We start from the raw sequence: 26,590 nt of genomic DNA, 5'->3' as shown, positions 1-26,590 counted from the left end.
TAAGCACATGTATGTATTTGGTTTGGGACCTTACCTACTGTAAAACTAAATAGGAGTCTATATACATACATATAATAATAAATACATGAGATTGGTATAGTGCACTCTCCATCTTGATTAGATTTCCATCTTGATCCAGGCACTTCAGAGCAGAACAAAAACTATTTACATATAATACATGTCAACAATAAGTCATTGTCTTTTAAAAAACTCTCTTGTACAGGTTTCAGGTTGCCCTTGCAGGTGGTCACTGAAGTGAGTCTGGGTTTTCAAACTGTGTGGAAGAGAATTACACAGGCTAGGCCCTGCATGAGCAAAGGCCAGTTCCCCCCATGATTTCTTAGCAACTGGAAATTGTAAGAGATTAGAGGATGAGGATCAGGAACTTTTTGAGGGTTCTCTCTCTCTCTATATATATATATATATATATACATATATATACATATATATACACACATATATACATATATATTGAAATTTAGAGGTTCTACTGATATTTTATTTCCAAAACAACCACTTGCCCGATCGAGCAATTGACTTTGAGAAATGCTTGCCTGCACATCATTTTCACTTGCCCCGGGTTTGTTGCACCCTGACTATAAGTGTGCATCAAGTCTTCTTCGTCTTGAGATGATGAATTGCACTCATATCTGTTCTGTTTCTGTTCCTAGAAAACTGGCTTCGCTACTGTAGCACTTGAACATCTCCAACTCAAAATCTAGAGGGGCAAAACAGAAAGCAATGATAACTAGAATTTTAATTCGTCATGAGGACGAATTAGGTGATCTGTCTCTGATTTTATGAACATGAAGACAATCAGCATGTTTATTGAGATAAATATGATCATCATGATGAAAACTGAACTTTTCTTACGAAAAGAATATGTTGAATACTCTTGAAAAAGAGGGAAATGAGAATATGTGAAATACATGTAGGTGTAGGCGATACACATTGTACATGTTATAGGCTTATTAAAAACGATTTTAATCTACTTAATTGTGCGATATTTGAACTTATATACCTTGTAATGGTGATTAAGGAACATTTGCGAAATGTTGAAAAGAAAAAAAAAGAAAAAAATTTATGTCCACTTTTGGGTTCGAACCGGGGACCCTAAGGACGCAAGTCTGATGCCTTACCCATTGAGCTACACGCTTCCCATAGACCTAACACATAAGCAAAACAAGATCTGAAATCCAATTTTGCAAGTGAAATACGGGCATGATCCCGGCATCTGATCGCAAAATGGAGACCACATTTCCGATAGCTTACAATCTCAGCTACAACATACTCAAAGCTCAGAGAAAACCAACAAACAGATATGGAGATATGGCTCGCGAAATAGAGGAATGTAAAATCCAGTTTTGAGAAAAAGTCATTTCCCATAGAGATTGCACACAAAATGAGCGAAAATGACATGCCTCTATAACTTGCCATTTTTCAGGATGATCCATTCCTTTAAAAGTGAGTTAAGCCATCAAATTAAGAAGAGCATGTTCTCAGCTACAACATATTGAAAATTGAGCGAAAATTGGCAAATATTTACAGAGTTAGAGTAAAATTTGCATAATTATGATGATGTCATAAGTAGCAAAATGGGAATTTTGAGTTCCGACGCCATTTTGATGACGTCATGATAAAATTTCGGGTCAAATGAGACATGAAATCACATCTCCCATCCATACTCTATTTGAATATGAAAAAAAAATGGGGGTCAATGGACTACCTTAAGAGCTATAATGAATTTTGTACAGGCATGTTTTTGCACATATATTGTCTATGGTTAGTGCGCGCGCGCGCGCGTGCTGTAAAATTTGATGGAGGCTAATTCCTTTATTACTTGTCGTAGAAGGTTGATCAAGGTATCAAATTGTTCAGAATTATATTATCGGTGCATTGATATGAAAAAAATGGCGATCCTATGTTCTATAGCGCGCAAATTTTTGAAATGCTTAAAATGACCTGATTCATACTCCTTTTTGGTCAAAAAGTGATTTTGAGCGCGCACGTCGTGACCTTTACATGACCTTTGATGACATGGACAGTTGACCCTTGACCTGAAGTTAATGTGATGCAAATATGGTTAATTTTTGATAATTGATAATGAAGATATGATTGATTATGTGATTTTACAAAATGGCGTCTAGATGACGTCATGATGACCTTTTGACCTTGAACCTGTTTCGTACAGATGACATGATATGTCCCCATAACTGATGATATTTTGAAGAAAATTGAAGATGTAGATTTTTAGATTTTAGTGGAACAAGAAAAGGGTGGAAAAATAAAAATAAATAAATAATAAAGAAAAAGAAAATTCGTACGAAATTAATAATTGATCTGTCGATTGACAGATCACCTAATAATAAAACATATATAGAGTGCGTATAAAAAAAAATTACACTTTGAAAAAATCTTGTCAAATTATTCATTTGTAATATCCTGAAGATTTTTCCACATTTTAACATTGGTACAGATCCATTTACGCAAATGACGATAAAACTGTCAAAAATATTTCTGTTTGAGTGAGCACCACTTACTTTTGAAAAGTTAGTGAAAAATGATTTGCGCAGAACTTCGAAATAATTATGCGAATAAAAGTAAACCTTAATCATGAAGAACCCATGGAATTTAGCAAGTAAAATTTATTTGAAGATATTGAAACGAAATGAAAGATTTAATGTTCAACATGTTTTGGAACGGTGAAGGGCATATAATAATTTTTAATCCATGTATATAGTTGCATAGGGAAATTCAGTAATCGTTTGTAATCGATTATGTCGGTATTTTCTTTAAAATGTATCTAAGCACTATTTGCTGAGAAATAACAATGTTTACAACTGTATGATTATGCTAGATGTTTATCTTAAATTGTTCTTCACTGTTCGGGTATAAATAGTAGTCACAATCACCATAGCTGTTGTTGAAAAGATTTATGTTATGACTTTAACTGTTTTTAAAAGATGATTAAATTTTACAGCCTGACAATCTCCCTCCTGAATCGTTGAGCATAATCGAGCTCTATGCTACGAGCCATGCAGAATACTTGGCAGCAAATTAATTCAGAACGAAACTCTGGTCAAGTTTGATTGAAACCTGCTGCGACAGGATGAGCATGATTTCTCTTCAGTAAAGTTATAAGAACTGAATGGTTTGATTCCTGCTTGTTGTTATTCTGATGTGTGGAGCTACAAGTATACATGGTCGGAAGAGCAGAAGTACTGACTCTAGAAAGAGTGAGAATACTGACTTTACTGAGATACGGAAATTACTGAATTTACCGAGAATACTGAAAATAAAGAATTTACTGAGAATACTGAAAATACTGACATTACTCAGATGAGTGAGGATACTGCATTAAAGTACTGAAATTACTGAGATTCCCAAATACTGAAATTACGGAGATACTGGAATGACTGAGATAATGGAGACACAGATAATGGAGATGTTGACATCCATGAGCTATAATCTAAGTTACTGAGAAGGAGCAAAGAGTCAGAAGTGAAGACGGACTTTACACCAACTGGTTATACATGTATATTGCAGCCGAAACGAACCAGCTCGTCAGGAGAGAAAGTCGGTTCGGCTACAATATCTTTTACATTTTTAACTTGTTTCTTTGCCCAAAACACTTCGAAGAGTACATTGCACAAAACCCCTCTCCCCACACATTTGGCCATCATGATGATATTTGCTTTACACTGAGCTGTGATTTACATGAAATGGCTTAGGCTTGATTTTCACTTTGTTAATCATTGTCAAGCTTGGGAAAAGTGCGGAGAAACAAGTATTACATGAAAAATGAAATGTAAACCCACTTTAAATGATAACAAGTGGAATGCCTCTGGCCGTCTCACCTGCATCACGCCGTTCAATATAGCAGCAGTGCTGACTTTGAAAACTACATGTACTCTAACTCGCACAAGATGTTCAGTGATACACGGTTACTCTTATGTTCACTTTTTATGAACTAGACCAATAAACTTACAGAGATATGATGGTTATTCAACAAAAAAACCCAACATGGCCAAAGTTCATTGGCCTTACATGACCTTTGACCTTGATCATGTGACTTGAAACTCGCACAGGATGTTCAGTGATACTTGATTACTCTAACGTCCAAGATTCATGAATCAGATCCATGGGTCAATCCACGTCAAATCAACCAATTTTCAGACAATTTGTCACCCGACCCCCTTCAATTTTCTTTAAACTCGCACCAAATGTTCCCCCAAATGTCTGACGGAAAAATCTGAAATATTTTGCCCCAAGGTCAAACGGTTGCTAAGATACGGCCTCCCTTAGCAACCAATGCGTGGCCAAACAACCAAGTTTTAAAAAAATTTGCTATTTTTGATCGACTGCTGCAACCAAGTTTGATGAGGTAGAGTGCTTATTTTCTGGAAATTGGAAGAACTTTTTAGTCTTAACATGCACAGTATATTACAGCACGGATCTGACCAGCCGTTATTGCGCACGAGGTCGCCGAAAATGGTGTTAAGCATCCAAGTCAGTGATTTCGGGTGCATGTTTGGAAGCTCATAACTTCCAAATTCAATTAGCTTCTAGCCCAATATCATGCATATTTGAAGACTATCACTTGCTCAACAGACCTACAAAAAATTGGCCCAAACGTGCGCGTTGATTTCTTGTAGGGCGCCCTCAAAGTTGGATTTTTTCTAGAAGTTGCCAAGTTCAAGGTCACGGATCACCCCTCGTCCCATCGAGGAACAACACCAATTTCTGTATACTGATAGACAATTACCTATATTTTCATGGGATACTTAAAATTTTTTGTGACCGAAATGTTTAATAGCTCGTTTACGCATTCGAAAATGGTCGTAAACACCCCAAAACCGATGCAAAACGATACATACAGGTTTATCAGCACACTTCACATTGCAATAAATCAGAAATGAAATGCCAACAAACACTGGTATTGTCTGTAATGGTAGTCTGTAATTAGTACTAAAAGGATATGCATCACAAATAGTTTGACTTATTGGCAATGACCTTGAAAAATAAAGCTGAAAATCATTATAAACAATAAATCAGGTCAATTTTCCGTGATTATAGGGCACTAAACTGTATTTACACGTACCTTCACTTGTGTGTCATTTCAAAACAAATGATGATTTTAAGCTGATAATTGCAAATCCTGTTCCTTTCAGGTTGTATTTTAATATCCAAATAATACATAAAGTCACATCTTTATCTTTTGACCTTGACATTGATCTAAAAATAGCTGAAAATGCCTTAAAATTAGCATATTCACAACACCCGTGAGTTTTACAACACATTTCAGAATTGATTTTCTCACAGACTAAAAGCCTGATCATGTTGATATTTGCAGTACTGGTAGTCCATAATGAGTACTTGGATGATCTCTTATTAATTCATTCTTTTTCACACCACAATGACCTTGAAAAAATGGCTGAAATTCACCCAAAATCTTTAATCCGCCAATATCCCACCATTAAAGGTTGTTTACACCGACTTTCACTTATGTGTCATTTCAACACAAATGATGATTTTAAGCTGATAATTGCAAATCCTGTTCCTTTCAGGTTGTATTTTAATATCCAAATAATACATAAAGTCACATCTTTATCTTTTGACCTTGACATTGATCTAAAAATAGCTGAAAAACCTGAGAGGAACAGGATTTGCAATTATCAGCTTAAAATCATCATTTATTTTGAAATGACACACAAATGAATGTATGTGTAAATACAGTTTAGTGCCCTATAATCATGGAAAATTGACCTGATTTATTGTTTATAATGATTTTCAGCTGTATTTTTTAAGGTCATTGCCAATAAGTCAAACTATTTGTGATGCATATCCTTTTAGTACTAATTACAGACTACCATTACAGACAATACCAGTGTTTGTTGGCTTTTCATTTCTGATTTATGGCAATGTTAAGTGTGCTGATAAACCTGTATCGTTTTGCATTGGTTTGGGGGTGTTCACGACCATTTTCGAATGTGTAAACGAGCTATTAAACATTTCGGTCACAAAAAATTTTAAGTATCCCATGAAAATATAGGTAATTGTCTATCAGTATACAGAAATTGGTGTTGTTCCTCGATGGGACGAGGGGTGATCCGTGACCTTGAACTTGGCAACTTTTAGAAAAAATCCAACTTTGAGGGCGCCCTACAAGAAATCGATGTGCACGTTCGGGCCAATTTTTTGTAGGTCTGTTGAGCAAGTGATAGTCTTCAAATATGCATGATATTGGGCTAGAAGCTAATTGAATTTGGAAGTTATGAGCTTCCAAACATGCACCCGAAATCACTGACTTGGATGCTTAACACCATTTTCGGCGACCTCGTGCGCAATATTGGCTGATCAGATCCGTGCCGTAATATACTGTGCATGTTAAGACTAAAAAGTTCTTCCAATTTCCAGAAAATAAGCACTCTACCTCATCAAACTTGGTTGCAGCAGTCGATCAAAAATAGCAAATTTTTTTAAAACTTGGTTGTTTGGCCACGCATTGGTTGCTAAGGGAGGCCGTATCTTAGCAACCGTTTGACCTTGGGGCAAAATATTTCAGATTTTTCCGTCAGACACTTGGGGGAACATTTGGTGCGAGTTTAAAGAAAATCGAAGGGGGTCAGGTGACAAGCATCTGTTGATTTGACATGGATTGACCCCCATGAACTTTCAAAGTTATGATGGTAATTCAACAGATACACCAAATTCGGCCAAAGTTCATTGACCTTTGACCTTGGTCATGTGACCTTAAATGCGCACAGGATGTTCAGTGATACTTGATTACTCTAATGTCCAAGTTTAACGAACTAGACCAATAAACTTTCAAAGTTATGATGGTAATTCAACAGATACCCCCAAATCGGCCAAAGTTCATTGACCCTAAATGACCTTTGACCTTAATCATGAGACCTGAAACTTGCACAAAATGTTCAGTGATGCTTGATGACTATTATGTCCATGTTTCATGAATCAGATCCATAAACTGTCAAAGTTATGATGGGAATTCAACAGATACCCCCAATTCGGCCAAAGTTCATTGACCCTAAATGACCTTTGACCTTGGTCATGTGACATGAAACTCTAATAGGATGTTCAGTAATACTTGATTAACCTTATGGCCAAGTTTCATGAACTAGGTCCATATACTTTCTAAGTTATGATGTCATTTCAAAAACTTAACCTCAGGTTAAGATTTGATGTTGACGCCGCCGCCGCCGTCGGAAAAGCGGCGCCTATAGTCTCACTCTGCTATGCAGGTGAGACAAAAACTTAGTGAAAAAATGCTGGAGATGTCTGATATAAACTTTTGTTCAGATTCAGTTATGTCCTCAGATCCAGCTGGCACAAAAGGGTAAAGGTTGTGCTTACTAAGTGTTGAAATCTCAATTTTGGTGGCAAAATTGTTACAAAATGCTTGAATGTATCGGTTTTATTTCAATTGACTAAAAGTGCAAGGGGAATGTATAAGAAATTTTTCGCAGGGTAAATTTTATTACACCCTTTCCCCTTTACACAGCGTGAAAACTAGCATTTCTGCGCAAACAGATTCCTGCAAGTTTTACAAAAATGGACAGTGCTCACTCAAGTGTAAAATTCTGTCAAAACTTTTACTCTCATTGGATAGATGAGACCCAAGCCCAAGATTATATGTGAAAAAATTACCCACATGTTGTATATTTTTTAATTGTCAGGGATTTTTAAAAGTGTAAACTTTTTTTTGATACGCACTGTATATAGCACATAGGAGATAAGAACTTCTAATTCTCTCATTCAACCTACAGTACTTTGAATTAAAAAATATGTGTTACGACAATGATATTTATATAAAAACATGTCAATTTTACATGATCCGATAAAAAATAGAACATTCCATTTGGCTGGTCATAGTCAATTTGTTCAGAATCATTGGTAACTTTGCAATAAGAATGATTCCCTCATCAACCTATATAAATTCCACTAACCAGTAGTTCTAACATTCATGCTTTCAAACATTCCGGCCCGTATACTGATAGCAGGTTTAACTTAAACTAAGGTTTAAAGTTGAGTATGGGGAGTCAAAAGTATCAAATTTTTTATTAAGTTGTATGTTTCTTATATTTACTGTGCTCTTTCCTGATTCATTGATGGTGAAGACAATCATCTATTTATACTTCTTAGGCAATTATGAATGATTCGAGAGCCAAATGAACTGAAGTATGATATCTCTAATGTTAGTGATTCATGTAAGAATTGGCAATCCATACTTAAAGGTCATATCAAGTCCACCTCAGAAAAATGTTGATTTGAATCAATAGAGAAAAATCAGACAAGCACAATGCTGAAAATTTCATCAAAATCGGATGTAAAATAAGAAAGTTATGACATTTCATAGTTTTGCTTAGTTTTAACAAAATAGTTATACGAACGAGCCAGTTACATCCAAATGAGAGAGTCGATGATGTCACTCACTATTTCTTTTTTTTATTGTTTGAATTATACAATATTTCAAATTTTACGAATTTGACGAGGACCTCCTTGCCTGAAGCACAAAATGTTAAAATAATGGAATTCCACGTGTTCACATGGCAATGACGAGAAAATAAAAATATTTCATATTTCATATCACAAAATACAAAAGAAATAGTGAGTGAGTGATGTCATCAACTCTCATTTGGATGTAACTGGCTCGTTCATATAACTATTTCGTTGAAAATAAGCGAAACTTTAAAATGCCATAACTTTCTTATTTTACATCTGATTTTGATGAAATTTTCAGTGTTATGCTTGTTGAATTTTTCTCTTTTTATTCAAATCAAGTTTTTGTTGGGGTGGACTTGTCCTTTAAACTACAACTTTAAACCTGAGTTTAAGTTAAACCGCTATCAGAATACCGGCCGGATTGTTTAGTACATTTCAGATGCAGCACCAATAATGATTATTTATAATGGAAAATATCTTGAAATTTTGTAGATTATTTAGTTTTTATGTATTTACAGGTTTGGCATTTCTTTGAAGGATTTGTAAGTAACGTTAAATTTCATTATGTATTGCTTATTGTTATATAATTTTCCTTGTATGAATTGTGCTTTAAATCGTTTGTGTAAAGCACTTATCAAATCTCATTATCATTCAGGAATTCATTACAAGTATCATAACAGAAAACTGAATTATCTATCACAGACATACCCGACATGAGTTTCTCACGAGATGCTGCTGCATCCCTTGAGCTGCCGACTGAACTTCCAGTAGTATACACTGCTGATCCTACTCCTGGAACTTCATTGCTGGTAAGGCCAGCTCCCTGCCCTGGGCCAGGACCAGCCATAGCAGGGGCCTGGCTGATTGCTAATGATTCCAGGTCAGGAAACCTGATGAGAGCACTAGATTCTGGCTCTAGTACATTCCGGACAGAATCATATCCTGGCTTTGGAACTTTCATGATGACATCGGCTCCTAGCGCTGGACCAGTGAGGGCCGGAATTCCTTCCTTTGGAACTGGATCATCTCTGTCTGAGTGCTTAGATTTCGGCTCTGGATACTTTTTGCGAATAGCTCCAGGACCTCTGGTCATCGAAGGGCCCTGGCTAATTGGTAAGGTTTCCAGATCCGGAGGTTTCTGAACCTTGCTGGCAGCTACAGAGTCTGGCGCTGGACCTTTGTGAGCCATAACTGGACCAACTGGGTTTTGGGAATCAGATTTTGGCTCTGGATTCTTCTTGCGAACAGCTCCGGGGCCTGGCAGAATACTAGGCTGTGTCTGTGGAAAGGAGAAACTACATGCCAATCTTGGCACTTGTCTTGGGGCCTTCTTCTCTCTTCTCACCATTACTTCTTTCTTCTGCAATTCTTGGTCCTGGACTTGCACTGTATTCACAACAGAAAAGAGTACTGAAGGTGTAAATACACCAGGTCAGAGTGCTTGCCATCAAGAATTCTAAATCATAATCTAATCTTATGGAAGCTATTGGAGGATGAGGAAATGCATCACAGTCATACATAATACACTTATATCTCCAAAAGCATAGACTATGCTACTCTAATGGAGCATTGCAAGAAACTTGCGATCAATTGCAAGTCTATTTTCATTCCCGAAATCAAGCACATGCCATGCAATTAATTGCAAAGTTGCGATTGATTGCTAAGCTGCTCCATGAAACAAGGAGTGTAATCTGATTTGCTAAAGTTAAAAAGTGATCAATCAACTGCAAAACTGAAACAGAATATTTGCGATTGAATGCAAATATTTTCTTGCAACACCCCCTAAGTCCTTGAAATTTTTAAAAGATATAATGCAAGATCATAGAGGAGTATGTAGATATGTGACTGAATGTTTGACTCAAAAGTTACTATAGTTTTAGACCTTCCATATTAGATCATGCCCCATGTCCCATTTTCAGATGGTGCAAAAAGAGACACATACAAAATACACACAAAGGAACAAGAACTAGAAAAAAATGCCCTTGAAATTTTTACCTGGCAGACATAAGAAAACTTGGGAAGGATTTTTTCCAGCAATAGTCTTGAAATCATGGAAATTGCACATATTTCACCCTAGCCCACGGCCTGTCACGCCACCCCCCCCCCCCCCCCAATATGCACTGGACGTGAATTTCAAATCTTAATACAAAATCACTACTTTTTTAAATTTCATTTTATCTTATTCATTAATTTATTATTATCATTTTCTTTCTTTCATTCCTTCCTTTTATTTATCTATTTATCGTATTAGTACTATTTTTTTTTGGGGGGGAGGGTTAAAATCTTTAGTCTTACCATTCAAAATGTGCCCCAGCTCATCAAGAAATTGCTCTGCAGTTAGACCATCAGTGGTGTATCCTTTACGAAGCAAAGCAAACAACGCTGTCTCTTCTTTCTATAAAGGACAAGAGAGAATGAAATCATAATTCTGACTCTTTTTTTTAAAGAAAAGGGATAAATGACTATTTTTTTTTTTAAATGGTGTACATGAAAACAGGTTTGCTTTATATCAAGTGTAATACAATAGTGAAACAAATTACAAATGAGTTTCAAAATGATAACTTTTTTAAGTAAGGAGGGGTGTTTGATTTAAATGATGTGAAAATTATGGAATGGCTACATTTGATTGCAGTTGGCAAAATCTGAAAACATAGAAATGCAGTGTCTTTAGTCAGAGAAAAGAAAATTATAAAATTTTGGCCCAGTGTCGGGAATGCTCTCAGTGCTATCACATTGAACCATCAAAAATTGAAACAGGTTGGCCGATTTTGTGCAGTCCCATATATTCAATTACGTGCAGTGAATGTTACTTGGAGCGTTATAATTTGGATTATTCCTATATCTTGCATCATCACCCACAATATCATCCTTCAGCAAGAAAAAGGGGAATAAGACACCATCGATTGCATAAGAAAATATTAATACTCTAACAGAAAATGAAAAAAAAAAATTGTTTATATTATGACCTCATTACCCTTTGACTTTCCAATCAACAATCAATGTCGTAAATGATCTACAGTTCCCTCATATTTGGCATTCACAAAGTGACAAAAATAGTTGAAATAATAAAATAAATAATAGCTGGTTTTTATATAGTGCTTTTTGCCTGATGATACAAAGCGCTGTTATTATCTCCAAAGCTTTAACTGGAGCTACCATCACCAGTGCTCAGTGCATTCAAGGAATTCATCCTATCAGCTACCCATTCACCTCACCTGGGTTGAGTGCAGCACAATATGGGTAAATTTCTTGCTGAAGGAAAATACAACATGGCTAGGATTCAAGCTCGCAACCCTCTGAAAGGTGAGAGTCAGAACCACTAGACAATGACATGCCCACAAAAAATGTCACCTTAACCACTTGCGTGCAGTCCCATAAATGCAGTCGCGTGTAGTCCTATACACGCAACTATGTGTGTAGTGCTTGTAATCATTTGGTGATTCCCAAGCCTAACAACATTGTTCGCTATATCAATGTGTTACACAAGCGGTCCCAATGTACCATGAAGCTATTAGGTGTGTATGTACCTGGTTGCTATTCTGAGCATCCCGAGGTTTGTTCCTCATGTAGAACTGATACAGACCTCCCATCACCTTGCACAATTCCCTCATATCAAGAAAACATTCTCGAATCAGCTCAGCTCCTAAACAGATAATGAAATGCGTGCATGTGTTGGTGTGAGGTTGGTCCACAAACAATTCAGAAATGCACGGGAGTTAATACATGTACACATAATAATAATTACAATGGAGATGGTGTGATGCTATGAACTAACAATTTAGAATAAGATTAAGAATACCCTCCTACTCCTGTCTCGACTTCCCTGGCATGAATACGTGAATGTGATCAGAAAAAGGGTACACTGAGCTATCACATAAAATTTGCCCCTAAAACGGCAATTACTCTTGTCATTTGCAAAAGAGTCTGTGTAAATAAATTTGGCATGAAATACAGTGCAAAAAATATCACCCACAAGAAGCCCCCCAAAATATCAATTTTCCCATGCATGATGTATTTTTCATTTTCTTTATTTTTATCTTATTTATTTATGTATTATTTATTCTCTATTTATTTATTCATTATTGACTTTTTTTTGGGGGTGTAAAGATTCCGGGTCCGACCACTTGACCGAAGGTCCGCGAGACCGACTTTTTACCCGTCATCGCTTGCCGCAGTCGAGTGGTTTAAGACACCTCATTGCAGCAGTGTAACAGGTTCGTGTTATCGGGGGGGGGGGGGGGGGCAAATAACTAAATAGAATCAGTGGCGTTGCTAGGATTTCACTTAAGGGGGCGGTAGTGAGTACGCAAATCGTGCGAAACACGTCCTGCACGCACGGAACTTCTCTCTAGGGGTGGGGGTGCAGGGAGGGGGTGTTTCTGCTACTTACAAGTATAAACTTGCGATGCCTTATTTCACTGACACTACTTATTTTTATGGTAATTCTGCTCCATGATCTTGAACATGTAATGTTTAACAAGAAAACTGGAAATAGTATGGAAATACATTGAATCTTCATTACTGGCAATCCCATCTTAGCTTTTTTTTCCATTTAAAGAAGAAGAAAGTTCTAAATTCAAATGGAAGTGCCGGTTTAAATCAGTTTTCCTCCGGGAAGCCTGTAATCGGGAGAATGGTCATTCGGCGGAGTTTTCATTGGGGAGTCGCCCTCTGGAGGAGTAGTCCTCTTTTATTGTTGTTGTTACTATTTTTGTTATCATGATATCAGTAGCTGCAGCAGTAGTAGTAGAATTAGAAGTCATAGTAGTAGTAGTTGTTGTAGTAGTAGTATTAGCAGTTATACTATTCTTGTTGCGTTTATCATCATTATTATCATTATTATTATTATCATTAAATCGTTAACATTATTCGGCATTTTTGTTTTGCTTTGTTTCATTTTGTCTCCTTTGTTTTATTCATCACTTTAGTTTATTCAATACATTTTTAAAACCGACACTCCAAATAAATGGATGAATATTTTTCTAAAACCAGACGTTTTATAAACAGTCCTGTATGTTCACGTTATGTCTCTGAAATCCAGATGAAGAAAAAAGAAATAGTAGGTGAGGTAAATGATAACAAAAAAAGGCAGTAAAAGGGAAGGAAAAGGGCCGAGTTCACCTAGAGCATAGAGAAAAGACGTAGACAAAAATCACGAAGAAAAAAAGAAGCGAAATTATTTAGGAATAAGATGTTAACATAATTAAAGAGAACAGAGGAGAGAGAGGGGGGGGGGGGGTTCAAGATGAACGATAGGAGAAATTGAAAGTAAAAAGAGCTATGAGAAAAGTACAGAGGAAAAGAACTGGGAAGAATATCCAATTTATTTGAATATGCTCTGTGTCTATCAGTGTGTGGGATGAGTCTGTGCGTTTCTATGCAAAATATGGTTAGGATATTTTTTTTTAAAATCTTGAAATTTGCAACAACCCACTTCGGATGCGGCGCCACTGTATTTGGGTTCATCAGTCTAATTGTTGTAACATTTTTCAGTTTCACCTCCGTTGTGCAGATTTCTTCAGAGACTATGGCATGATTTCGTTAGACGATGAAGTGAGAGAGGGGATGGGGTGTCCGATTTCGTAGTGTTATGAAAATCATTTTTGCAAACTATTCCCAGTCTAATAATACTCCGGCAGAAGCTGAAATGTTATCTAAAAATTGATATGAAAAAAGGAATATATTAATGAATAGTTAAATGAATGAATTAATGAAAAAAGAACATTTATTACTCGATTACAACTTCTTAGCAAAAAAAAAACGCCACCCCCCAAAAAAGGGGGAAACGTGAGAGAGAAAATAAAAAGGTATAAGAGTACCTAAGACGAGCGAGAGCAGTCACAGCTTCTTCCTCCATTCATGACCCCCCCCCCGGAACGCGGTTCAGTAAATGTTTCACACGCTTCGCGTGCTCACTACCGCCCCCTTGAATTAAATCCTAGCTTCACCACTAATTTTAGACTTAGTTAATGGGAAATTTTGGCTGTGCCCCTCCCGTTTCAGGCAGAAAACGTATAAGAGCGGATGCAGACAAGGAACAATTCAAAGAAACGTCGGACCTTCCGCGCTCCTCGTGGGGGGGGGGTAGTACACTCCCCTCCCTGCACACCCCCTCCCCGGAACGCGCTTCCCGTGCTCACTACTGCCATCTAAACTGAAATCCTATATTGTAGACGGAATTACTGGGAAATATTTGGCTCTGCCCCCCCCTGATAACAGGCACCTGTTACGCCGCTGCAACGAGGCGCCTTAAAAAAAAAGGGAAAAAAAGTCGGTCTCGCGGGCCTTCAGTCTCGCGGACCCTCAGACTTTCGGTCTAGCGGGCTTTCATCAAAGATTCCTTTCACAGTAGAAGGCCAGACCATGTGGTACTGCAAATACAAAAATGTGCGCATTGTGCAACTAAAAACAATTAAATAATCTAGGTAACAATGACTGTTACAGTGCTCTAAAAGCTGAATTTCTATACTCTCACCATTCTTCATTTTCTTTCATTTAGTTTGCTTTTGATGTATATTGCTGGAGTTTTTAAATACAAAATGGTCTGGGAAGAATAAAAGTACAAAATGCAGTTAAGCAAAGGCAGTATATTTTAAGAGATCCATGCATTGAACAGACAAATCCCTTTCCATGAATTACCCTGCTTAATGAACAACGCACTTAATCTTTTTTCTTTTCTTTACAATAGACCAAGATTTTTCATTTTATTTTTTTTTTTTTTTGGGGGGAGGGGAGTAGATGTCAAATCCAAAGATGTAGATGTAATAACATCTTAATAATTTCCTTGAAAAAATGCAAACAAATAATTTTTTTGACAAAAACCGATGCAGATGAGAAATTATTTGTGAAACCTTAATGTCATATCGTCACTATCCAGCACACAAAAAGAATAGTTTTGTTGTTAGTAGAACAGGGGAGGTGTTTCACAAAGATTTAAGTATGACTTAGGTCGCACTTAAATGCCGACGTGTATCTGAAATGCAACGCGCAATCTTATTGATCAATATGCAGTAGTGCGCGTCCTCTTTGCTTGATCTGACCAATGTGGTCAAGCCTTTTATACCTCGCACAACTAGGCATTTAAATGCGACTCTAAGTCATACTTTAATCTTTGTGATACACCCCCCAGGTGTGCCTCTCTGTCCCCTTCCCCAACATACAGTTGAGGCCAAAAGTACATACACCAATGGAATTCAGTGAAATTTGTTGGCTTGCCAAACATCATAAAATTTATTATATCTTCAGAAATATCAATACTACCATGACAAATTTTGTATCAAATGAAAGAGCGTATTAAAGGGATGGTCCGGGCTGAAAATATTTATATCTAAGTAAATAGAGCAAAATGCTGAAATGTCATCAAAATTGGATAAAAAATAAAATTATTGAATTTTAAATTTTATCAATATTTTGTGAAAACAGTTATATGCACATCATCATGAATATTCATTAGGTGGGCTGATGATGTCACATCTCCACTTTCTCTTTTCTTATGTTATTACATGAAGTCATAAATGTTTCGTATTTTCATACATGTGTAAATGATGTGTCTCCATTATGATGAAATAAGTTGCAGCAATAAATAACTAATGCACTTAATCAGTTGTCAATCCAATTGTTTTAGTTCTTGATAGAAAAATTTTGAATAAACCTAATTTCATATAAAATACAAAAGAACAAGTGGGGATATGACATCATCAGCCCACCTAATGAATATTCATAAAGACATGCCTAGAACTGTTTCACCGGAATAATGCAAATCTTTAAAATTCAAGAACTTTGTTGTCCGATTTTGATCCAATTTTCAACATTTTGCTGTGTGAATTTTACACTATGTCTTGAGATATAAATATTTCCAGCCTGGACCATCCCTTTAAGCTCTTTCACATGATTGGGGTGCCATTGGGATTGAAGTATATTTCAGGTGGAATTTTCTTGGAAGAAAAAAAAAACATTTGCCAAATGTATTCTATTGTTTATCATATTTTCAAGCAATCATTTCATAGAAATATATAAAGGTCAAATCTATGATTTTCATGACATTTTATATCATGATATGTCACCACTGAACAAGAAAGTGTAATCTGAAATGAGTGTGTTGAGAAGTAACTAGCACAAATATGAAATGTTTTGTCAAGTTTTTATTTTTAATTTGTCTGAAATATGAAGGTTTGATGGATAAAATGGCACCTAAATATTTTTCAGCTCCTGATGACAAAGCAATGTGATGAAGGGACACAACATACTTGTTTGATATCAAATCCGTAATGATTACCATAGCACAAATATTTTATAAGATAAGTGAATTTTATGTTTGGCAAGTGACAACTTTTCTTTGAATTTCCTGGGTGTAATGTAAACTTCTGGCCTCAACTGTAAAAAGTAAAAAAAAATATGAAGATAATCCACACAACACTCAAGAGTGACATATTGATTAGTACATACTGAAACAATGTGCAAATTGTTCTTCGTGCACCCAACCACTGAATTATCACAAAAATATTTATATATTTTTTCTTACTATTAGTCTGCATCTTAGACTTCTCACTGGCAATAAGGAAGGCTCGAAGGAAGTCATTTATGTGGATATTTCCAGCTGAAAAAAGGTGGAAAAAACATACTAAAAGCAAGTTTTGCTGGAAGTAATTCTTATTAGAAAGATTTAAAATCTCTCTTGTCAGGATAGCCGTTTCATTTTACAGTTATTAATCACTTATTTAGTCTCTTGATTTCATATTATTAGTCATTTTAAATGGCTTGTAAAACAATAGCAAACATGAACTAAAAAGAAAATAGAAGTGGCATTAAAGGTATTGTTTAACTTTGTGAGCAGCTGATTTAAAAAATTCTCAAACCAAGATGAAACATGTGTACAAGTGCATGTATTAGAACTAATAAACCCTGAAAACAACCATTACTGAGACTGAAAAGCTGAAACTACAAGGCAAACCCCGATTTTGTAAATAGGCATCTTATAGACACCTAAATAGTACACATAAGTGTATGGGATTAAATTAAGATGGTGTTTCCGGTCACTTTTTATTTCAATTTTTGAAGCACTAGATAATCATTTTCGAACGCAATTTTTTCTGGGCTTCATTTTTGGAACATATCACAGACACAGGTGACAAGTGTGACCTTCTAGCTCAGATTTTTTTAAAGTCAAACCAATGTTAACAATCACTTTAACCTCATTTCTGACAAACAAAAAAACATAGTTTTTTAATAGCCAAATGAGAGGAAGAGTGAATTCTAATAGAAGTTCCGGGAAAGTTGCCATAGCAACAACCCAAACAGGTTACCCAATACACAGTCCCAAGAGGGCAGGAAAATTCCCCCTTTTCAGTCAATTTTCTTGGTGGTTGGCAAATTGTTTCTTGGAATGATGATTCTTGGAATAAAGATGAGTGACATTAACTCAAAATTTCTTTTGTATATATGTATACATGTATCATCAATGACTTATTTATCAGAGTACAAATTATTTGTCTTTAATTATCGTACTGTGTCCTACACCAAATAATCTTGAATCTTCAGCTGCTGATAATCAAACCCCAAAATATGCAATTTTCTGCACCTCTTTTCCTCACCTTGCATATCCCCATAAACAATGGACTTGTCATGGTAGTCCTCCGCAAGACTCCAAGCTACATCTTGGACAATCTGGAGGACATCATCTAATTCAAATCTCCACTTGCGTCCATCTGATAGCAACAACTCATTCAACGAGACAACGTAACGCACAAATTGCTCTTCCTTCTGTTGGCCAAAAATTAAGATCATAGAAAGTAAGTCAGGTGTTTCACAAAGATTTAAGCATGACGCACTTTAATGCCTAGTTGCGTGTGGTATAAAAGGCGAGACCATATTGGTCAGATCATGCACAGAGGACGCGCACTACTGCGTATTGATCAATTAGATTGCACATTGCATTTGAGATATGCGTCGGCATTTAAGTGCGACTTAAGTCATACTTAAATCTTTGTGAAACACCCCTCAGAAACAACAACTTTATATACACCTCCTATAAAATTCAATAGGGCTGTTGACAGAGAGGGTCAATGTTATAGGCTTTTTTTTTTGCTGGAAACCTAGTTCCATATAACATATTCCACTAAACCATGAGTAAAAGTACATTTTTACCTTTAAGCAATAAACTACAATGCTCTAATTTGTATAACGGTACTTGTGTAAAATTACCCTCTGTCAAAGGTTATTGACGTTTATCTTTGTTGAAAAAAAGCTCAACTAAAAACTAAATATATTTTAGCAAAAAGCCTACAATCCCATTTAATGAGCATTAACAAAGCTACGTGTAGGTTTCCATTGTCAGATATAATTATTAATTTTTAGATCATACCTTTTTGGTATTGGACCATTTCCTTGTACGCAAGACAACAGCAGCTTCAAGACTTTCTTCTCCCTGATGGTTGCAACTCTCAAGGTCAAATACAGGATGTGATTCCTATATCATAGTACAAGAAGGCATACAGTTAATACACTTTGACATTTATACATTTATAGATGAACATTGAACATCTATCATGATATGGGGCTAACAAGAAAAAAAATTAATGTTCAAGCATGCTAACCTCCGAAGTGTGAAACAGTAATGCATAGAGATTTGTTACATCTTTCAAGAACTGTTTAAACTGTGACAAAATACTTTTTTTAAATAACTTATAGATAACGCTGTTTTTATTTCATCCAATTCACACATGGTATATTGATAGGCTAAATACAGATTAACAAAGAATGTGTTTTGAATTTAAATATATACCAATTTTCAGGAAAAACAGTAATTTCTCCTAAGTCAGGCTAACAGAACAGCTTTATTATCATTTTGATTTTAATATTCCTCATATTCATTCAAATTAAATGTAAAAAGCATATGGAGAGCTATTCTTCTCAAAGTACTTAGTAAGACTTAAGGGCACAGCATTAAAAATTATTGGTATATTAAACAACAAAATGTGGTCATGGATTGTTGTCAATAAAGTTTCATGCAAACTTATCACATCTTGGATATTCAGTACAAAATGATTTATATTACCCAATCATTCAAGTGTCAAGTGGTGAGCAGACAGTCTATTATACCATCTGGGACAAAGGTCAAAATTCACAATTCATAGCCCATCTAAAACTGCACCTCTCACAAAACAGATTTCAAAATTAAGTGAAATATGTAATAATTCATAAGTCATCAACCATGTAAGACTGTGCCTTTACAAAAACAGATAGCAAAATTATGTAAAAATTAAATGTGAAGGTGTTACATGATTTTACACAGAACTATATATGATGTTTACTACAGATGTTCATTATCAGTCATTGCTAACTATTACCATTATTGGCTACATTAATTATCAAGTCACTATGATTACAAATCAAGCTTAGGCTAGTTAGTAGTTTGATGAATGTTTAAAAGATACTGACCTCCTGCCTGATATCATAATTCTGGTTTAGGATGTCCCTTTGCCATGCCTGGAAATGTTGGCCATTTGTCGGTCCAAGCATAATCTTCTTTTTTCTGCTGCACAAGTCACCAGGGGACAAGGATGTATCTTCTACCACCTCACATGTACTATCCTAATAAAGTAAAAGGAGATGACATGCAGCATATTTGGCATTCATGGACATAGTAGGCATTATTATTACTGACACTTTTTCTTTCAGGGGATATTTCTATATAACAGCACATATATGTTATATGATAAATATTTTTTTTTTAAAAGGGCACAACTAATCTATAAAAAATAACTCCTGTAAAGAAATTATCAATTTGTTCTTTGAACTCTTGATAAATCAAGAAATGGTCAACTAATAATGAAAATAAAATAAAAAAACCCTCCCAATCCCTACTTCTTTTTAAACTTTCTCATATCACTTTTAACAAGCATGACAAGGAGATTAGAGCACATACCACAAAGAGCTTCCAGCTATTTTGTGTCGCTTCAGAATATATATTTCCTGGTATTGCACAATTTGCTATGCATTTTTTCCATGTATACTACATGTAGACAAAATATATTTCATGGAGCAGATTTTCACAATGAGCTTTTCAGAATCATGTTAAAACGTTTCTCCACCAACCTTAACTGCGAATCAAATTTGAAGAGTAAGATCATTCCCATTATATGAATGTTCTCTACTCACCTCAACAAGGTGAAATCCCCTTTCTTCAAGGGAAGGCTGAAATCCCTTGAAGTCCTCCTCTAGATTGATCAAATGGACATCTGAACCTGTGTCTTCCACAGACGTTCCTAGTTCATCCATTTGAATGACTACCACCTATTTGGAAAGAAAGAAAAAAATGGCTATCAAACTTTGTGAAATAGTCTCGGTAAATATACTGAACTATACTTTGCACTAGTACTCCAATCATTTGTGACTTCCAGTAGTTAGGTAGTACATGATGTACTAACCCAGGGAGCTCCCGCCCGCACAGTTAACGATGTGCATGATCTTCCTTTCTTGATCCCATATTGAGGCATTAGTACTAGGTTTGGATCCAATATCTGGGAGACGTTTCACAAAGACTTTTTTGTCACCAAATACAGAGAAATTAAAAAAAAATTGTTAAAAAACTTGAGACAGACGGCTGCCAACTGTCTAACGTTAAAAGTGTATTATTAGTCATATGGTGAGACTACCACATATCGACCACCTCTTTTGAAACCGACCACTGTGCGCACGTTAAAATTATTGCGTATTACAAACGATACGCGCGGGAGAGTAGGCGCAGTGTCCGTAGAAACGGTAAGAATTGATTTTGCGAGAAAAAGAAAGCAACAAAAAGTAAAAATTTAGTAGAATTAATCAAAATTGTATTGACCAGACCCAAACCCCGCTGAAAAACCAACACATCCGACGGCTTTAGAACAAATATCCGTCGTCAGTCGTCGAATCATGTGCCGGAGCTCGCAGTGGAAGTAGTGAGGCGATCATTTAGCATGTTGACATAGAGTAAAAATATTTCGCCACCGCGACAAGAATTGGCCTTAAACTTACACCCTTTTAATAAGCCCATCCTCCAATTAGCCGCCTAAGAGTAATACGGATAATTCAATAAAAATTGAGTTCACAAACTCCGAAAATAACCCGCACTATTTTTACGAGCGCCCGTCCTGAAAAAGGAGGATAATTGTCATGACAACTGCACACACCCCCTTTGATGCGGTTGTGTTGGAAAAGGGTGAACTTGAGTTGTGACCGCACCATGGCAATTATCCGCATTATTTGGAAATGCGTTCATTAAGTCAAAATCTGGTCCCGATGCTGCTATTATTATGCGGATAATAGCAGCATCAAAATAATGCGGATAACTCTGGTCCTCCTAGCCTGGAGGCGTACGGGAGTAAAGTGGTTGAAGCGGGACATTTTAGCACTTTTTAATCTAGCACCGCTCATGATTTTGCCGCCCTCTATACGCGTCACGTAACTAGGTTGCATTAACAATGGATCAAACATAGCGATGACAACAAATGTGAGTAAACTCTCTTCTACTTTTATTTCTTCATCGCATTTCTGTGATGTTTTTCAAGCATAAGTTTTTTTTTTTTTTTACCAAACGTTGCCAACCGATATTTTTACCCATGTACAGAAGTGTTAACCTCAGATTCTAAACATACTAGCAGTTTGGTGCATTTGTATAGTTGCTTTTCCTTTGGTGTGTGGGACCCTATACATCCCCACGCCAGGCGTTAGGGGGTAAAGGTACGATAGTACTATGATTTTTACTCCCGAACGCCTCCAGGCTAGGTCCTCCTCTGATTTTACGACCCAATTATGCTGCTATTAGCTGCATAATTGGGTTTATGAAAGGGGTATGATACTATGAGTGTATCGCGGGTGGTCGGTTTCAAAAGACGGGTGCAAATGAGCAAATGTCAAAATGTTGTATTCCTTGTTCGTCCATACATGCGCGGATTGAATCAGAGTCGCCGTGGGAAACATGGGAATCTGATCTGCTCGATTTTCTACACAAATGAGATGAAAACTGGGTAAAATTTATGAATATTTTCCCAGATACGAGGCTAAGAACAAAGAAGATTAGGTGGTCGATAAGGCCAAGGGGTAGTTCCAACTTAGACCAAAAGCTTCGCTCTCTGTTATGTTGGTTGTTCAGCTGAACTCCGTTGGCTTCACTCACCAAATACAAAGACCGAAGTTCTAGCGCGATCTGTACAGGGGACTCAATGGCCATATGTTTGTGTACTTAAAACGGATAAAACGGGGAAGTGAATTTACGCGACAGCCGAGGTAAGTCACTGTTTTTGTTCCTTTTAACTTGATTTTTCTCCATTTTTTGGCAATTAATGCCAAGAGGGAATATTCATTTGCATTTTGGTCGCGTTAATTTTCAAAATTTTTATTCACTAAAGACCAAAATTGAAGAGCCCCGACGGGGGATTTTTTGCATTGCAAGTCCCCTAATGGTGGCTGCACGATAGCGAGCCGTCTGTGTACGTGTACGAGGAGAAATTAAAAAAAAAAATTATAAAACTCCTCGAAACAGACGGCTGCCAGCTGTCTAGTTCCAACCATACTCAGTCATACTCTTCATAATGTTAGACTCTAGACTTGAGATCAGTTTAACCAGGGCTCGACACTAGCGGCGGTCCGACGGTCGCAGACCGGTAAAAATCGCTGTCAGGCCGGTAGATTTTCAGAAATAGGAAGATTTACTGGTCCGACATGACCAGTAAAAATATCATTGTCGGACCAGTAATTTTTCCAAAAATAGCAAGATTTTAAGGGTCCGACATGACCAGTAATTGTAATAAAAACCATTGTTGGGCCAATAACTTTTCCAGAAATGGTCAAATTCACCACAAACCATTCCCCCCGATAAATTCTGTCATTCACACGCAGAATACACACAGAATGAATCGCACGTAATTGCTACTAGAGCAGATACAGTGTACATATGCAGCTAGCCAGCCACACAACCCACGTGGTAAATTCTTTACTGGCTGCGCGAACGAAGCTTGGCTAAACTCTGGCAGAAATCTCTCACAGAACTGTCAAAATTCGCGGTTCATACTCATGAAAGGCTCTTATAATGTCCATATTTCCTAAAAATTGGAGTAACTCTGTCATTTGTAAGCAGTAAAAGGATAAATTTTCACTTCTGTTTGGTTCAAACAGATCGGGTTTCGGGTGATATCGTCTGAATACAAGTTAGCCCCACATATGCATTTATGTGTGTGTTGATACACTTGGTTTCTGACTTTCTTTCGTAGCTATTTTAATTGAGCCAAAAAGAAATTGATAAATTATTTATGATCATAAATTTAGCTTTCTTCCTATCTTTCTTTCCTTCTTTCTTTTCAATCTTTCTTTGTTTCTTCCATAATTTTTTTGTTACCGTCTTTCTTTTCCCTTTTTTTTCTTTAATTCGTTCTTTCATTCATTCTATCCTTTACAAAAATATTTTTCTCTATTTCTTTTTTTTCTCTCTCTTTCTTCCTTCCTTTCTTTTTGATATTTTTCTTTAATTCTTGAGTCCATCCATCCTATATTCATCTCTTCTCTTCTTCCTTTCTTTCCTTCCTTTTACCATTTTCTTTCCTTCATTCTTCTTTACTTTCTTTCTTCCTTCTACCCATCATTTATTTACCCTTTTCTTTGTCTCTCAGTCTTTATTTTCTTCCTTTCATCTATTCTTTTACCTTTTTTTTTTATATTGCTTGCATCTTTCCTTCCTTCCTTCCTTTATTTCTTTCCTTCTATCATTTTACCTTTCCTTTATTTCTTCCTTAATTCCTTTCTCCCTTCTTTCAATCCTTCCTTCCTCTCTTTTGTCCTTCTTTCCGTCTCTCCTTTAACCCTTTCTTTTTTACTGCTTCTTTCTTTCCTTTACTACTTTCTGGATTTGTTCTTTCTTTCGTATTGCTTGCTTCATTTCTTTCTTATTTTCGTTCCTTCTTTATTCCTTCATTCCTTTCCTTCTACAGTTCTTTCTTTCCTTCACATCTATCCTTTCTTTACCTTTTCTTTTTTTTTACTTCCTTCATTCCTTCCTTTTTTATTCTTTCTTTTCTTCCCTTTCCTTCCTTTCTCTTATTCTTTCTTTCTTTCCTTCCTTCCTTCTTCGTTTCTGTCTTGCTTTCTTTTTGTCCTTCATTCCTTCATTTCATGGGGGGGGGGGGGTAACAAAAGGCTAGACAAATAAACTTGCGCCTTTTCTTAATGTTTTCTTTATTTTTGGGGACCAGTAGATTTTAGGTTCGGACCAGTAAAAATTTGAAAAACTGGGTATCTACTGGTCTGACATGAATAGGTTGGACCAGTAGAAAAAATGGGTTAGTGTGGAGCCCTGGTTTAACTCAATTGACTTGTAAGTTGTAAAGAAAAATGGAAATTGCGTGAAGCCATTTTAAAATTCTCTTCCAAACAAAGCCATTGCCAAGGTCTCTTGGTGATCAGAGACAAAGCTAAATTCAGCTGGACAATCGTGAGTACGGTCATGACGGACGGTAGTCGGTACAGTCTACACAGTAATGATTAGACCAAAAGCTTCAGTCTCTGTATTTTGGTTGTTCCGCTGAACTACGTTGGCTCCACTCACCAATACATAGACTGAAGAGCTTGGACATGTTGAAGGCCCGTACGTACAATGTACAGACAACGTATTGTGAACTAACGTTTTATAGGTCGCGATTTAAAACTGTTTTTTTAAGCGAAATTTACAGTTTCATGGTTTCTATTATCAGCATGATCAGGAATATATAAGTAACTGCATACCTTGGACCGGAGTTATTGATAAAAATCCTCTGGATGATCCAGACACCTTTCATCTAGACATTTTCACCGGAGCCGACGGTTTTTCTCGCAAGTTGCCATCTTGAATGACGTCATTATCGTTAATATCTCAATATATCGAATGTTGTCTGCTACCTGTGATCGTAGCGGTTAAGCTCGCGTGTGGAGCAGATCGCTTTATGATTAATATCGAAAGCAATATCGATATCACATTCAAAATTGTCGATGCACTCTCCGTTCGTTTGTTATTTTGTGATTTTTGGCTCCTATTTTGGGAGTGATTCTGGCATCCAAGTCGCAAGAAAACATTGGTAAAATACCATTTTCATACTTTTTGATATTTTTGCCATTTTGTCATTTATTATATAGGCCTAGGGCCTATTATAAATTGATATCTTGAGTTGTAGTTGATAAATCCTTAGAGTGTAACTTCGATGTGTAATAATATAGTTTGGACTCTAGCTCTAGGCCCTAGTCTAGATCTAGTCTGGATCTGAATTGACAAAAGTGCTGGTGTTATAATCATGGGAGCCCGCACAGACACTCTTTACCGCATACCGTCGGTGAATGGGGATGAAAGTAAAAACTAAAATGTCAGAAATTGTTGAATAAATCCCCAGAATTTTTGGCAGAAACGACGGTTATTCCTGTCTACAGCCAGGTCTAAGTAATGATTTGCTGGTATTATGTGTTTGCATCTCGCAAGAGCCCGATTCCAGGCCGGGCGGCGGCATCGCCCATCTTTTGGTTTGTCTCCGCATAAATGCGCATTTGCGTAGGCCTTTTAAAATGACAATATTGTTGTTGTCATTTGTCATGCCGCAAAGTCAAGACAGTGCAAGTAACTGCAATTGTCACTGAGAAAGTGAGATGAGTGACCGTCAGTGTCAGATTCTCGGACATGTACCGGTACCGTACCTAACTCACAAGTTATGCCTGTTCAATGCTTAAAAAATAGATACACAAATGTCGAAAATGTGCTTACAATATCGGATAATCTGCCGGATGAGACAGGACCTGGTAACTCGCCCTCCACTAGCTAGCTGTACATGTGCTGCTATATACCATACGATCCAATACGTCATTCTAAAGGCCAAGGGGCGGGGGACCACAACCCGACCATACCATGTACCACCGGACAGCCCGACCCGCTTCCCTGGACAACTCGTCCCGATCGAGTTGACCAGGGTTGGCTCTATCTGAATCGGACAACTCGACCACTTAAATTTTTCTTCAAAATTTCGTGAAACGAAATTTCAAATGTATTTTCCCGCATAATCCAGTCCGATTCAGAGCCAACCCTGGACAACTTGACCGGGACGAGTTGTCCAGAGCAGCGGGTCGGGCTGTCCAGTGTCGG

General features: G+C 36.7%; 1 protein-coding gene across 3 annotated transcripts; it reads right to left on the bottom strand.

Moving 5' to 3' along the window:
* Positions 1–506: 506 nt before the first annotated feature.
* On the bottom strand, positions 507–26,313 carry LOC121426360. 3 transcript variants are annotated; one of them, XM_041622641.1, is made up of 11 exons: positions 26,216–26,313; positions 20,620–20,754; positions 19,900–20,052; positions 18,824–18,928; positions 18,054–18,222; positions 16,985–17,059; positions 11,991–12,106; positions 10,759–10,858; positions 9,733–9,849; positions 9,172–9,468; positions 507–718 (listed from the first exon to the last, which is right to left on the bottom strand). In XM_041622641.1, the coding sequence occupies exons 2-11, from the start codon at positions 20,737–20,739 to the stop codon at positions 645–647; spliced, it is 1,326 nt and encodes a 441-aa protein (XP_041478575.1). In that variant the 5' UTR covers positions 20,740–20,754; positions 26,216–26,313; the 3' UTR covers positions 507–644. The 3 variants fall into 3 exon arrangements, with proteins under 3 accessions (XP_041478575.1, XP_041478573.1, XP_041478574.1); XM_041622639.1 differs by having other exon boundaries at positions 9,172–9,849; XM_041622640.1 differs by having other exon boundaries at positions 9,172–9,849; positions 25,213–26,303.
* Between the last annotated feature and the right edge of the window lie 277 nt (positions 26,314–26,590).

This window comes from Lytechinus variegatus, chromosome 13 (genome assembly GCF_018143015.1).
Source record: "Lytechinus variegatus isolate NC3 chromosome 13, Lvar_3.0, whole genome shotgun sequence".
Classification (NCBI taxonomy): Eukaryota; Metazoa; Echinodermata; class Echinoidea; order Temnopleuroida; family Toxopneustidae; genus Lytechinus; species Lytechinus variegatus.
The sequence above is the reverse complement of the archived record's forward strand: the minus strand, read 5'-3'. Positions and strand labels throughout refer to the sequence as shown.

Excerpts from the sequence above, each read along its gene's own strand:
- LOC121426360 (XM_041622639.1), bottom strand. The coding sequence starts at position 20,739 with ATGGATGAACTAGGAACGTCTGTGGAAGACACAGGTTCAGATGTCCAT. Across the intron at positions 12,107-16,984 it reads GTCTAAGATGCAGACTAATA|GAGCTGAGCTGATTCGAGAA; the intron begins GTAAGAAAAAAT and ends TTATCTGTTTAG. Across the intron at positions 9,850-10,758 it reads GCTGGGGCACATTTTGAATG|TGCAAGTCCAGGACCAAGAA; the intron begins GTAAGACTAAAG and ends TTGTGAATACAG.